We start from the raw sequence: 15,252 nt of genomic DNA on the forward strand, positions 1-15,252 counted from the left end.
TCTAAATGCGGTAATGGCTGAGATCTGTCTTGTAGCCCAGCATTTTCATATCACAGGTGAAGGATATCTATTCTACCTTGAGAATTAAACTAGATTCAGAGAATCTAGGTATGAGCACCACATCTCCTGTTTCCCACAAAGCTTAATCCATAGAGCAGGATTGAATTTCAGTTTTAATTTAATAGTGCTTACACCAAAAAATTACCTCAAGCGGCAAACTTTTATTTGCTAGTGTTTGGTTTTTTTACCCTATGTCCAACTTTCCCCTTCCTCATATTTAATGTTTTCTCACTAAATATTAGAAATTTTCTTATTGTGGATGTCACGGCACTTTTATTGAAATTGCCTATATCTAAAGATAACAGATGACTGTATGTGCCCTCAGACATTTATGGCCTCCTAGGGTAGTCTTCACATCTCCTTTTATAGAAAGCAAACCCAAATGGAGCATGCTCATAATACCAGTTTTCTTTATTCATTGCCATGCATAGGCTGTTGATTCTTTTGGATACAATTTCAATTCTTCTAAGATATACCATGAAGAAAACAGGAAAGTGCAGAAGAATTAGACTATTGAATTTCAACACTTTACCTGTCAGTAATTTATGTCTCTTAATAGTTATCTTTAAGATTTTAGTAAAGCGTCTCCTAACATTCAAGATAGAAAATTTATGTTTTATTCTTAGGATGGCGATTCTTCAACAATGAGGAATGCTGCATCTTTTCCTTTAAGATCGCCTCAACCAGTGTGTTCTCCTGCTGGAAGTGACGGAACGCCTAAAGGTATTAGAACTAGAGTTTCCTTCTCTGTATTTCAAATTTCAAGCAGATCTAGACCAAAAATATGGGTATTTAAATCAGTTCCACTTCCCAGTAAACTCTTATAGTATTCTTAAACAGTTTCATTCTCACTAATAAATCCAATAGCCCTTCACAATCATAACTGTCTTAACCTCTCTTAAATGTTTGAACTGTTTAATCAGACTCAACTGTGCACCTTCTGAAAAGGAATTTACTTCACGTTGACCTGGCCAGCTTTTCTCCTGCTCTTTTTATTGACATTTGGGGCTCTTTTTTCTTTACTCCCTTGTCGTGTCAAGATTTCTGTCAGTAGAAATCAGTGTCCCTGCTGTACTCTTTTAACCTTTTGACCTTTAATCACAACACTTAGGAGCAGAGACATGTGGATCTCTGTGAGCTCCAGGCTAGCCCATGTTATATAAGAGCCTGTCTATAGAAAAACAGCAGTAACTTGTAAGACAATTAATAATGTATCATTCCTTGTAAATTTCTAATAAGGGCTATCCTGCCCCATATGGTTAAGCTGAACTTTCCTCATGATTTTTTTGCTAGATTCCCTACAAAGAAAACAAAATAAAGGAAAAAAGAAAGAAAAAAGATGAAATTAGTCAAGAGTGATTTAAAAAAAAAAAAAAAAAAACCAGAGTGAGAAAGCTGAAGTGTATGGTATTTTAATTCAGTTTATGTATACATTTTGAATGGTTTAAAAATGCAGCTTCCATAACAGAAAACAACTTACAAGTTAGATAGCTCTCTTTAGCCATCCCAGTTAGTTATCATCCCAGTTAGTTATCCCAGTTAGTTATCATGGAAGTCTTGTCAATGTGAGAAGTTACTATGACTCCGGGAAGGGCTAACAGAGCAACAGTTTACATAAATAGCGAGCCTCTTTCCCTCTGACACGACGGGGAGCTAGATGTAGATAGATAGATAGATAGATAGATAGATAGATAGATAGATAGATAGATAGATAGTAAGTAAACACTTCAAATGGGAATAGCATAAATACAGTATCTATCTGAAGCCTAAATTTCACCTTATCAGGTTACTTTCCAACTAGTCGTAAAATATTAGTTTGTTGTCAGCCACATTAATTTGATTTTAAGGTAAATAGTTACAATCTAAGGTATGTATAATTTACTACATAAATTTTATATATAAAAGCATAGTACTATGTAAAAATTCAGACAAAAAAATCTGATGCTTATCTTTTCTTGCTTGCTAGCTATTTAACTTTGTACAATTTTCTGAACTTCTGTAAACATGTTCCTTTTTAGCAAAATTTTGACAGTAATGCTTAAGAATGTTCTTAAAAATTAAAGAATTAGTCAAGTATGGCGGTACATACAGGTAATTGCAGCATTAGAGAGCTGATGGCAATATCAGGAGTTGTAAGTCAATGTTGGTTTCCTAGCAAGTTCAGGGCCAGCTAGGATAGTATGAGCCTTTCTTGAAAATTAAGCGAAGTGGTGGGATATGAAGTATCTTGTGCAGTTCAAGCTACAGTTCCAAAGTACCTTGGACTAGATGATTTCTTAATATTTGATTCAATTTATCTGTGTTAGCACTTAATATGTGAGGTGGCACAACCATTTATTTCTGATGAATTGTTTTTGTAGGATCAAGACCACCTTTAATTCTACAGTCTCAGTCTTTACCTTGTTCATCACCTCGAGATGTTCCTCCAGATATCTTACTAGATTCTCCAGAAAGAAAACAAAAAAAGCAAAAGAAAATTAAATTAGGCAAGGATGAAAAAGACCAGAATGAGAAAGCTGCAATGTATGATATAATTAGCTCTCCAACCAAGGACTCCACTAAACTTACATTAAGACTTTCTCGTGTAAGATCTTCAGATATGGACCAGCAAGACGATATGCTATCTGGTATGGAAAATAGCAATGTTTCAGAAAATGATATTCCTTTTAATGTGCAGTATCCAGGACAGACTTCAAAAACACCCATTACTCCACAGGACGTAAACCGCCCACTTAATGCTGCTCAGTGTTTGTCGCAGCAAGAACAAACAGCATTCCTTCCAGCAAATCAAGTGCCTGTTTTACAACAGAACACTTCAGTTGCTACAAAACAACCACAGACTTCTGTAGTACAGAATCAGCAACAGGTATCACAACAGGGGCCGATATATGATGAAGTCGAATTGGACGCGTTAGCAGAAATTGAACGGATAGAGCGAGAATCAGCCATTGAAAGGGAGCGCTTCTCAAAGGAAGTTCAAGATAAGGGTAAGGGACCTCTCTCTCTTTACTATACTTCAGCATCTGGGCACATGTGTATTAATCCCTACATCTTTTCACAGGTATGAGTTCCATTCGCTAACTGAAGCATCTATATCAGATTTGATAATTCAATACCACAAATTATCAATTTTGAACTACATAACTTTATTTGTACTTTTATACTAAAATAAGCATTGTTTCAATATTACACTCATTTTCTCTAAGTTATGCTAACAGAATTACATACCATCAAATTTTTTTGATGCCAAAACAAGGTTTGTTACCAATTGAATTAATGTTTTAAGGCAGGTACACGCAAGGGTGATGGTTGATGGCTGTAATTTCTCTATTGGGAGGCAGAAGCCAGAGGATTGCTGCAAGTTGAAAGCTAGGCTGCGCTTTATGAGTTTGCTGCCAGCCTGGGCTACAGAGTAAAGCTCCATCTCGAAAGATTATAACTCATAAAATAAAATAATAATACAGAGTGACTATATCTGAGAACTTACGTATATGCTTATTAAACAATCACATATTTCATTTTGTTTACATTTCTTCTGTTTTGATAATACAAAGATTTTTATAGTAAATTTTGGAAAGTTTTAAGCCAATATTAAATAACAAACCCTAAGAATCAAAGATAGTGAATGAATACAATTAAGTGTTCCCTTTTATCAGACGAGTCAATAGTAGGGCACAGTTTGAAGGTATACCTACCTGTATTATTAGCTTGTATGTAGGCTTACTTCATCCTTCATAATGAAACACAAGTCAGTCTCTAGTACCTTTGGTAAATGCTAGGGGCAAAATCCCTTAAAGGTTTTAAGCAAGATACACGAGTTGCTAAAATTACAAGTGCAGTTTACAAATTTAAGAATTTGATGTCTTTACAAATGTGTGTGCACATTTGATTATCCAAACTTAAAGCATGCTTTGTGGTTTAATTTTATTTCTTGATACTGAATGGAGGTCATTTTTACCAATCTGCTATATGACAGGTCCCTGACTAAATAACTGTATCTGTTCTATGAAATATGCTGAAGATTCGTGTTATGTTTCCTGTCATGATGAATTTTTAACATTGTTGAGAACATATATATATATTTATAAATGTTTATATTTATAAATTATCACATGATAACGTTTGCAGTATAAATCTTGAATAGAAGCTGTAAGTTCTTTTTCCTAGTTAGAGAATGAGAGTCTGGCTTTGCTCTTTTTTTTTTTTTACCTTTTGAGAACCTTGGTCATAAACCTTTGATAAAGAAAAAGTTGCTGATTCTTTTTTACTTTAGTTTGTAATATGGGTTTCAATATCAGTTGTAATGTACATTATACTCTCTCACTTTATAAAAATGTGTGCATGTAACATTATTAAGCATTTCTTGATAATATTGATCTACACAAAATCTGTGATTACTACAACAATCTTGCAACAAAAAGTTGTGATTGGCTGACCAAAAATAGTAATAGTGTAGAGAACTTAATTTCTGTGTGACATTTAATTTTTGTTATGGAAGATTCTGTTTGGGGGGATTGTATAAATGATTTTTAGTAATTGTTGACAAGATCAAAAACAGAAAAAAATGGCAAACACTTTTGTTACGTTTTCTGTATTTTTATATCACATTTGTTGAAAACAGAGATTATATTTTTCAAAGTGAAATAAGGGGCTGAATGAGTCCGTGGATAAGAGCAAATTCTGTTGTGTCAGAGGTCTGGGGTTTGCTTTTTAGCAGCACAAATGCCTATAACTGCAGCTCTAGGGGGTCCAGTGCCCTCTTCCTTCTGCTACAGGCACCTGTACACATGTGAACACACACACACACACACACACACACAAGAATAGAAGGAGCTGGAGAAGGACTCAGCAGTTAAGCTCACTTGTTCTTGCAGAGCCCAGTACCCAAATGCAGCTCCCAACCTCCACAACTCTAGTGCCAGGGGATCTGTTGCCCGCTTCTGACTTTGGCAGACTTGTGGTACACAGACATACCATGCAAGCAAAACATCCAAACACTTATTATTAAAAGTTGAGTGAAAATAAAGTTAATTATACTAGGTGGGATTCACCTATTAATACACTTATTTAAATTCTTAACTTCTTTGGGAGAATAAAACAAAGCAATTACAATTTATTATACCTCCAGGAAATTATAATATGTATCTTGAGTTCTCTAAATAGTTTTCTCCATAATCTGTGATTTTGTGGCTAAAACAAATGTAACTGAAACTCAAGAGAATAAAGCTAGTATACCGTTTTAATGATGGCTCATGCACACCCTGTGACTAAGGACCAAGTAGGTCTTACTAACTTCGTGTCACAGTTGCCATTAAGTTGTTTTCTGATACCAGCTCTACCTAAAATTATTGTGGTGTTCCAGGGTTGTAGGTAAGATTATAAATAAAAGTGTTATTCTCTGAAGTGATAATTTTGTCAAATGAGCCCTGAAGAGACACAATATTCACTTAAAATTAATTCATCATTTCTTACCATTATTTTGATTTTAAGACTAAATCCTAAACTTTGAATGTATTCTAGAATATGGCTCTTAGAACTTTTGTTATATCACTCGAAACAAGGAACACAGAACTACTTGTCGGTCTAATTTTGTGTGCCTTTCTAGTATCTGCGCTGTTGGCCATGACATTTATTTGTTATGGAGCAAGATTTCTGTCAAAAAAAAAAAAAAAAAAACCAGACTAACTTATCTTATAAGTGAGAATAAAGCTGATAACTGTAAATTAAAAAACAAAATAAATTAGTCTTAGACATTTTAGCTAGATTATACTTTTATATTATTACCTGGTTCCTCTACACATAGGCAAAACCTTTTTCTGTCTGCTGAGTACTTATGTTCTCTCTTTGGATATTCATAAAAATATTCACTAAAAGACTAATTGAAACCTACTGTTATATATATACACCATTCCCAAAGTGTTTCTTTCAATCTGTTTGCTCATACTTGTATCATCTGTATTTGTATACATTGATTTTAGAGATTTTATTTTGCTTCGAGGATGACACACCAGATTTGTATCAGTTTTTCATGTGCTGAATATCCCTGCTTTCTTTTTGTTCCTTGGTTTATCTTTCTGTATTTTATCTTTTGCCTAGGTCTGTTTTCCATATCAGCAAATGTAAGAAATAGCCAAGCTTCCTACCATGTTGCATATTGTTAAGATACTTGGACTGTAGCCCTGTAGCAAAGTATAGGTTATCTTTATTTCCACCCAAAAAAAAATCTAGAATGTTCCCGCATATAAGACTTATTAAGCATCAAATTTACAGCTTTCAGAGCATTGTGAATTTTATATTTTGAGATTCAGGATGTTCAGCTAGTAAAGTACATGAGAATATTTCAAAATCTGACAAATTCAAAATCAGAAGTGCTTCAGTCCCAAGCAGTACAGATAAGGCATAGTCAACTATATTACCTGCTATTTTTTTTTGAAATAGTGATACTGATTTCTGAGAAGAGAGTAAACAGTGAGCTGCCTGGCTTGTGCCGTTGTTTAGGTGTGAGCATTGTCATTTGTCCCAGTGGCTACTGTGTACTCTGATGTAAGTGGTTTTAGGTTTTCCTTAAAATATTTTTAGTAACTGTTACAATTTGTTTTTTAAAGGCCTGAGAAGCTGGAGTTATTAAAAGAGTTGGTCTTATTTTCAAAATATTCACAATTGGGTGACAAATGGTTTCGAAATTACCCTTTGTATATATTTTCTTCAGAAGTGTGGTGGATTCTGATAGCTACTGTTAAGATACCTGATTCTGAAGAGCAATTAAAGGCACTCCGTTTTCTGAGTAGTAAAATGACTCTTTACAGATGGGTTGTACATAAAGGACTGTACAGCCGAAGGTCATGGTATAGTGAAGACACAACACAAGTGGACAGAGCTGAGCTGTCCACGTTCAGAGCCTCTTTACAGGGATAAACCTTCAAGAGAAGGAATCAGACTCTGAAACCAGAAAATTAGTGCTCTTCCTGTATCCTAACTCCCTGCAACAATGATGTATTTTTTTCTAGCTTTATTTTAAAAGTGTAGTATTTTTCAAAAGATGAAAAATTCAGACCTGGTTTGATTCAGATCTGGATTCAGGTCCATAACTATAATCTCAACAGGTCAGGTAGGAAAATGAAAAGTTTGAGGCCAGTGTCAGGGAGAAGAGGGGTGGACAGAAAAGGGAGATGTTGCATATTGTTAAGATACTTGGACTGTAGAGAAAACTGTCTCCTGAGAGGCTCTGCCAGTGCCTAGCAAATACAGAAGTGGATGGTCACAAGTATCCATTGGATGGAGCACAGGGTCCCCAATAAAGGAGCCAGAGAAAATACCCAAGGATCTGAAGGGGTCTGCAGCCCCATAGGAGGAACAACAATATGAACCAGCCAGACTCCCCAGAGCTCCCCGGGACTAAACCTCCAACCAAAGAAAATACATAGTGGGACTCATGGCTCTAGCTGCATATGTAGCAGAGAATGGCCTAGTAGGTCATCAATAGAAGGAGAGGCCCTTGGTCCTGGGAAGGCTCTATGCCCCAGTATTGGGGAATGCCAAGGCCAGGAAGCAGGAGTGGGTGAGTTGGGGAGCAGGGGGAGGGGGGAGGGGACAAGGGACGGGATTTTCAGAGAGGAAACTAGGGAAGGGGATAGCATTTGAAATATAAATGAAGAAAATATCTAATTTAAAAAATGTAAAAAAAAATTAAAAAGAAAAGATGAAGGGAGGAAGAACTAGAAGGGGAAATGGAAGGGAAAATGGAATACAGGAGAGACCGTGCATGGGAAGATAAGTATGTTATGAACACCAGAAACTCACTTGACAATTAAAATGGTTTTTATTATTGTTGTTGTTATTAAAAAAGAAACCTCTACTCGCAGGATTTTTTTATGCTAGAAAAAGTAAGATCTTGCTGTATTGCTTATATACAGTTTATCTTTTTTGTTACAGTTCACAGATTCCGTAGTTTTAAAAAATTTCTTTGAAATAACCTATTTTCCAAAATTTTGTTTTTATAACAAAAGGTAAATTAGAATGACGTTAATTACCCATAACACTTTTAAGTGTTCTTTTTAATTCCTTAAAGGTCTACCTGCTAAGCTAATGTTTATTTCCAAAATATTGTTGGGTTTTTTTTGTTTGGTTGTTTGGTTGTGTGTGTGTGTGTGTGTGTGTGTGTGTGTGTGTGTGTGTGTAAAAGAATGAGCCACAGATTTAACAAAATCCTAGAAGCCGGGGATTAATTATATTAGTTCTGAAGTATATGTAAGTTACTATTTTAATGACATTTACAAAGTCTGTTGCCTTGAAAATATAGAAGTCTTACAGTTCTGGTGTTGTCATAAAGGTTAAGCTTAATAAGAGATTCTGTTGGTTAATGTAGTAATTGTCTCGTATGCTCTGTGGCAGGATTAAAAATTTCGTGGCAATGTTTTAAACAGATTCTAGAAACATATTCTGAGAGTTTTTTCCGTAGGTGTTGATGCAAAAGGCTTCATACATACATACATACCTCTGAGAGGGTATTTGGAACTTGGGAAAACAATGTAGTGATAACTATGGGTTTGACTTCTCTGCTTTAGGGATCCTGGAGATCAAGCACATGGTCCCGTACATTCTAGGCAAGCATTCTTCCTCCTGAGACATTTTCAGCCCCAAAGTACATTTTCATTATATTTGATTAACTTTAAATTGGAATGAGCTGCTCCTTGTGTTTGGGGGAATAAAACTATGGTATATAAAATAAGCATTACAAACTTAAACAATATTTTCATGATTTATTCCATTACAGTGATTTTTCACTGATCACCTTGAAGTTTTAACCTTGTGATACTGTTCTCCTTAAGTGTTATACCCCATTGGTGGATATTATCAGAGAATCTAGAAATTCTCCTTTTAAAGTAACTAATAATGACTTTTAAAGCATAATCAAGAAGTTTGGCAAATAAACTGAATACACAGAATCCACAAAATACTATAAATCTAACTGTTCCTAAGAACATAGGCAGTGAAGCAGGAATCTTCTGAGTTAAAAATAGAGTCAGACAGACATAGAAATGCACTGCGTCACAATCTATCAAACAGTAGATTTGTGTTAGTATACATGCATCATTATATTTCAGAAGACTGTAGTTCTTTTTCCCCTGTGGTTGATGACATAAGTCACTAGAATGAAAAGCCTGAAGACAGTTTTGTTCATTGAAGTTTCAAAAAGCAAGATTTATCTTTAAAAAGTAAAGTAAAACACATGCTTATAATTAATTCCCCATGCTGGTTCAGACAACCCTGGGCTATCCTATAAGTTCTAGCCCAGGTTACTATATACCTGTTCCATGCTTCTGAGTGTGCCCATGATACAGCTTCCCCATCCCGTCCTACTTCATTGTATGCTAGCTTTTAAGTTCCATGTGTGCTGTTAACACCAGAAGAGGAGGAAGCCAGTTTAAAGTATGATGGCAAAATCAGAGTGTTTGATTAGTCTCCTATCATTTACCTTTTCTCAGTGATGTAACTTATATATACTTTTTAGTTTTATTCTTTTCTAGTTCATATATTTTGCATGTAGTAAAAGATGTGTTTCCAGTTGTATTTGGCAGATTTAGGACTTGTAATTGTTTTAACAATTAAAATGATCTTAAGTGAAAATATATGGCTAATAGCTAGTCTTATAAAACAACTTAGGTCTTATATAAACATAAATTCATATGTATGTGTTAAAAGTTCTATTCATTTGTATTCTTGTTCTTACACTCTCCAAAATGCTGTTGAATTATTTTAATATTCTCTGTTAATTATTGAAGTTCAGTAAATATACATATATTATCTTCTCAAAACTTAAGTTTTAAAAATAGTCCTCCATGCTATTTTATATCTGCATACTTATATTGTATTCAATACATTGGAAAAAGTTACTATTAAAAACTGGTTTTTGTCAGATAAGAAGGAATTTGTCTGTTACTGATATTGAATATTTATCTTTAAATTTCAGATAAGCCTTTGAAAAAAAGGAAACAAGATTCTTACCCACAGGAGGCTGGGGGTGCTACAGGAGGTAATAGACCAGCTTCTCAGGAGACGGGTTCTACGGGAAATGGGTCAAGGCCAGCATTAATGGTTAGCATTGATCTTCATCAGGCAGGAAGAGTGGACTCTCAGGCTTCTATAACTCAGGATTCAGACTCCATAAAAAAGCCTGAAGAAACCAAACAGTGTAATGATGCGCCCATTTCTGTTCTTCAGGAAGATATTGTTGGAAGTCTTAAGTCTATACCAGAAAACCATCCTGAGACTCCTAAAAAAAAGTCTGATCCTGAGCTTTCAAAAAGCGAAATGAAACAAAATGAAAGTAGGTTATCAGAATCTAAACCAAATGAAAATCAGCTGGGGGAGTCAAAATCAAATGAAAGTAAGTTAGAAACTAAAACTGAGACCCCAACAGAAGAACTTAAGCAGAACGAGAACAAAACGACAGAGTCCAAACAGAGCGAGAGCTCTGTAGTTGAGCCTAAACAGAATGAAAATAGACCGTGTGACACAAAACCAAATGACAACAAACAGAACAACACCAGGTCAGAAAACACAAAAGCAAGACCTGAAACCCCAAAGCAAAAAGCTGAAAGCCGGCCTGAAACCCCAAAGCAAAAGAGTGAAGGCCGGCCTGAAACCCCAAAACAGAAGGGTGATGGACGACCTGAGACTCCAAAACAGAAGGGTGAAGGCCGGCCTGAAACCCCAAAGCAAAAAGGTGAAGGCCGGCCTGAAACTCCAAAACATAGGCATGAAAATAGGAGGGATTCTGGAAAGCCATCAACAGAGAAGAAACCCGATGTGTCTAAGCATAAACAGGATATCAAATCTGACTCACCTCGATTAAAATCAGAAAGAGCTGAAGCCTTAAAGCAGAGACCTGATGGGCGATGGGAGTCACTAAGACGTGACCATGATAGTAAACAAAAATCAGATGACAGGGGTGAGTCAGAACGACATCGGGGTGATCAGTCAAGGGTTCGAAGACCAGAAACATTGAGATCTTCTAGTAGAAATGAACATAGCACTAAATCAGATGGTTCAAAAACTGAAAAGCTAGAAAGAAAACACAGGCATGAATCAGGGGACTCACGGGACAGACCTTCTGGGGAACAAAAATCAAGACCAGACAGTCCTCGTGTAAAACAAGGAGATACTAATAAATCAAGACCTGGTTTTAAGTCACCAAATAGTAAAGATGACAAAAGGACAGAGGGTAACAGAAGTAAAGTAGACAGTAATAAAGCGCACACTGATAATAAGGCCGAATTTCCAAGCTATTTGTTGGGGGGGAGGTCTGGTGCATTGAAAAATTTCGTCATTCCAAAAATCAAGAGGGATAAAGATGGCAACATAACTCAGGAAACTAAGAAAATGGACATGAAAGGAGAGCAGAAAGACAAAGTAGAAAAAATGGGACTAGTTGAAGATCTAAACAAAGGAGCTAAGCCTGTAGTTGTTCTGCAAAAACTATCGCTGGATGATGTCCAGAAGCTAATTAAAGATAGAGAGGAAAAATCAAGAAGTTCCCTTAAGTCTATCAAGAATAAGCCATCAAAGTCAAATAAAGGTAAGAATACTTCCACTGTCATTGTATTCTTTAAGTTTGCTAAATACAAGCAGTGCACATCTATAAAGTCAAAAAACCTGATACATGAAAATGCAACAGTTAAATCAAACAGCAATGAATTTTTTCAAGAATATATAATTTTTTTTTTTAGTAAATTGTTCTTTCTCACCTATACTTGAACGAGTATGATAGTCATGAATTTTACTTTTTTATGGGTTATAGAAAAACATTCTATCTATGTTCTTTCAGGGATTTCTGAAAATTACTTGTTAATCAAATGAATGATGTATGTGGTAGTAGACATATTTAGCTTTAAAAACGTACCTTGACTATAGAGATACACTCTACAATGAAGTACTTAATTTTCATTGTCTCAGTAAAGTTACACATGGTATAAAGGACCCAAGTTTATAATTTTTAATTGTCTTATACTGTTTCCTTACTTACAGACTTTATGACTTCATTATTGATGAATCATTTGAATTTTTGTTATTTATAAAATAATGTAAACGGTTATTTTCTGGAGAGGCAGTTGGTGAAAAAAGGTTTTATAACTTAAATATAAAAAGGTTGGGAATAGTGTTTACTTCTTAAATTGGTTGAAATTGTTACTTTGTGGAGTTGAAGTTAGTGTTCTTTTTTCATGGTTGCTGAATTAAATTCTTGAGTTACCCACTTAAATTAAGTGCTGAGAATTTAATTGCAGTTTATGAAGAAAATAGATCTTTATATACCTGTACTTATAATATAGTTTTTTAGTGGTGCCATGTACATAAACCTCCTTAGCCTGCGTTTAAATTATAATTTGAAGGCAGTAGAGCCAAAGTTTGATTTTTAGGTTTCCATTCTGTGACCTTCACTTAAAACTTAACTTTATATATACTTATAAGCAAGTATATGAAAATTATCCATAATTACTGTCCAGTATAGTAGTCAGTAGCCTTTTGGTTGTTTTAGTTCAAATTAATATAAACTAAATATTGAAATCTGTTTTTCGTTAGTCACATGTGTCTATTGACTGCTATACTGTTTAACAGGAATAGACAAAATTTGTATCATTACAAAAAGTTGGACTCTGTAGCATTGCAGTATAATCAAAACCAAGTTATTTTGTAACATACTGTGGTAACTTATCTACAGAGGATAAGTATTACAAAAGTCTCTTCATTCAAAGTGATCTGTGGCTAATCTATGACTGACACAGATAGATATGTGATTTGTTTCTTTTAAATGAAGCTCGTTGGTTTGTTTGATAGGATGGATCTCTTGTTGGTTTAGAGTTTTTTTACAAGGTTTCTATATGTACCCTGACTGTCCAGGAACTCACTCTGTTTACCACGCTAACCTTGAACTCAGAGATCCACTTGCCTCCAGTTGCTGGGATTAAAGGCATGCTCCACCATGCTCAGCTAAATGAAGATTTTCTTTAAATATTTCCCAGTGAAAGTTTGGGGACAACTTGTATTTATAAAGAATATAGTTTGGGGGCTAAATGGTGGTATGTGCCTTTAATTCCAGCACTAAGGAGGCAGAGACGCAGGTCTCTGTGAGTTCTGTTATACATAGTGAGTTCTAGGACAACCATGAGTATTTAATGAGAACCTGTTTCATTAAAAACATAATGAACAAAAGCCAGTGAAAAGGTACAGGATAAAGGCACTTGATGCCAAAGCCTGGCAGCCTGCATTTGAGTCCCAATCTCCATGAATGTAGGAGAGAGTCAAATCCACAAATGTTTCCAACCTTTACACAAATACTATGGCAAGCATACCAGCATACACTCAATACAGGTACATGCACGTTCACACTCACACAAAATAATATGTTATTGTAGTTTTAATAGAAGTAGAAAGCTGGAGCCAGGCATGGTGGCGCACGCCTTTAATCCCAGCACTTGGGAGGCAGAGGCAGGCGGATTTCTGAGTTCGAGGCCAGCCTGGTCTACAGAGTGAGTTCCAGGATAGCCTGTGTTACACAGTGAAATCTTGTCTGCAAAAACCAAAACAACAAAAAAGTATATGTTGATCTTTTATGTTGTTACAAACTCTGTAACAAGAGCTACTTAATTTCCAAATTCTTATTTCCTCAACTTTTAAAAACTTTTTTTGTCCTGTCAGCTTTCTGACTTTTGTTACATTACAAAAGAAACCTGCTCATATTCCTCTATGTTCACTTCTCCTGACCCTTGTTTTGATTTGCAATCATTATACAATAAATTCTATGCCATCCTGTTTCATTTTAACATTGTCTTTGTTCCTATGATACTGAGGAGAAACTTTTAATGTCTTATATTTATATCAGCATATAAAATATCAAAAATTCTTTTTTAAGTTTCATCTAATTATGTACAGGATATCTACAAATAAAGTAGTAATAATAAAACATGATCATTTAAGAGTGGCACGATGAATTAACATGCTTTCCATAGTCCTTAACAGTTTAATATCAGTAATTACCAGCATAGTGTTGGTATGGGCAATAGGCTCAGTTTTAGTACTGCATGGGCATGGCCTAAAGGTGCTCTCTCTCACTACGTAACCAGTTTGTATTTCACGTCACCTCATAGCATAGCTGCTATAGATTTCTCAAACATGTAGAGGAGTCATATGTCTTAATTACTCTTCTGTTGCTGTGATAAAATACTCCAACCAACCTACGGAAGAGGTTCGAGTCCATCATGATAGAGATGTCAACATAGCATAAAGTTAAAGCGGCCAGCCAGTTACATTGCAGTGGGGCCGGGGGGGGGGGGCGGGGAGAGGGAGAGCAAGAGTTAGCAATGAATGCTGGTACCCACCTAGCCTTTACCTTTTTATGTAATCCAGGACCCAAGTCCTGGGAATTTCCCTACCAGTCAAGTTATTCACATATATGTACACACAGACACACACAACCACACATACACACCCATCCCAGACCTAAGCTAACCTAAACCCTCACTGATGTGCTCAGAGGCTTTCTCATAGCTGATTCTAGAGCCTGTCAAGTTGATAATCAATATTAGCCATTGCATATTTGATGACAGAGTAAGGGTCAGCAAGTGACTCATTAAAACTTTATTTTATTTTAGAAAGATCTTGAACATACTAAATTCCCTTATTCTAAATAAAATTAAGGTAATCTTGCTAAAGAGAATCCATGCAAACATTAAAATAATAAATACTTAATATTGTACTAAACATAAAATGGGTATTTTTTTTTATTTTTTAGGTATTTTCCTCAATTACATTTCCAATGCTATCCAAAAAGTCCCCAATACACTCCCCCCCCCAGTCCCCCACCACCCACACGCACCCCTTGGCCCTGGCATTCCCCTGTACTGGGGCATATAAAGTTGGCAAGTAAAATGGGTATTTTAAATATGGTACCTTTTTTTTACCTTTCCCACCAAAATTTTCTGGCTTCTAATGTTTCAGTTTTTTTAAGATTCTCATTTAAATTTATATAAATTATAGTACTAGAAATTATGGAATTCATACTTTGAATAATAATTACCTTTCAAAGCTTAATACATTCATCTTTGAAAACTGAGAATCCAGTTTTCTTCTACTTTGTACAGTTGTGCAGAGCAAATGAATGTTGTAATAAGAGCTATACTCTATATAAGACTATAG

The 15,252-nt window shown here is 35.3% G+C and overlaps 1 protein-coding gene across 3 annotated transcripts in view; it reads left to right on the forward strand.

The window, feature by feature from the left end:
- The window catches only part of Nipbl (NIPBL cohesin loading factor), a 170,710-nt gene that overhangs the window by 95,303 nt on the left and 60,155 nt on the right, over positions 1–15,252 (forward strand). For all 3 annotated transcript variants that reach the window (XM_021183780.3, XM_021183779.3, XM_029469689.2), the window contains exons 8-10: positions 687–783; positions 2,421–3,047; positions 10,031–11,638. In XM_021183780.3, coding sequence (XP_021039439.1) covers positions 687–783; positions 2,421–3,047; positions 10,031–11,638 — 2,332 coding nt within the window. The remainder of the gene's footprint in view (positions 1–686; positions 784–2,420; positions 3,048–10,030; positions 11,639–15,252) is intronic.

The sequence above is a fragment of the Mus caroli genome, unplaced genomic scaffold (assembly GCF_978045245.1).
Source record: "Mus caroli unplaced genomic scaffold, Mus_caroli_1 scaffold_16, whole genome shotgun sequence".
NCBI classification, from domain to species: Eukaryota; Metazoa; Chordata; class Mammalia; order Rodentia; family Muridae; genus Mus; species Mus caroli.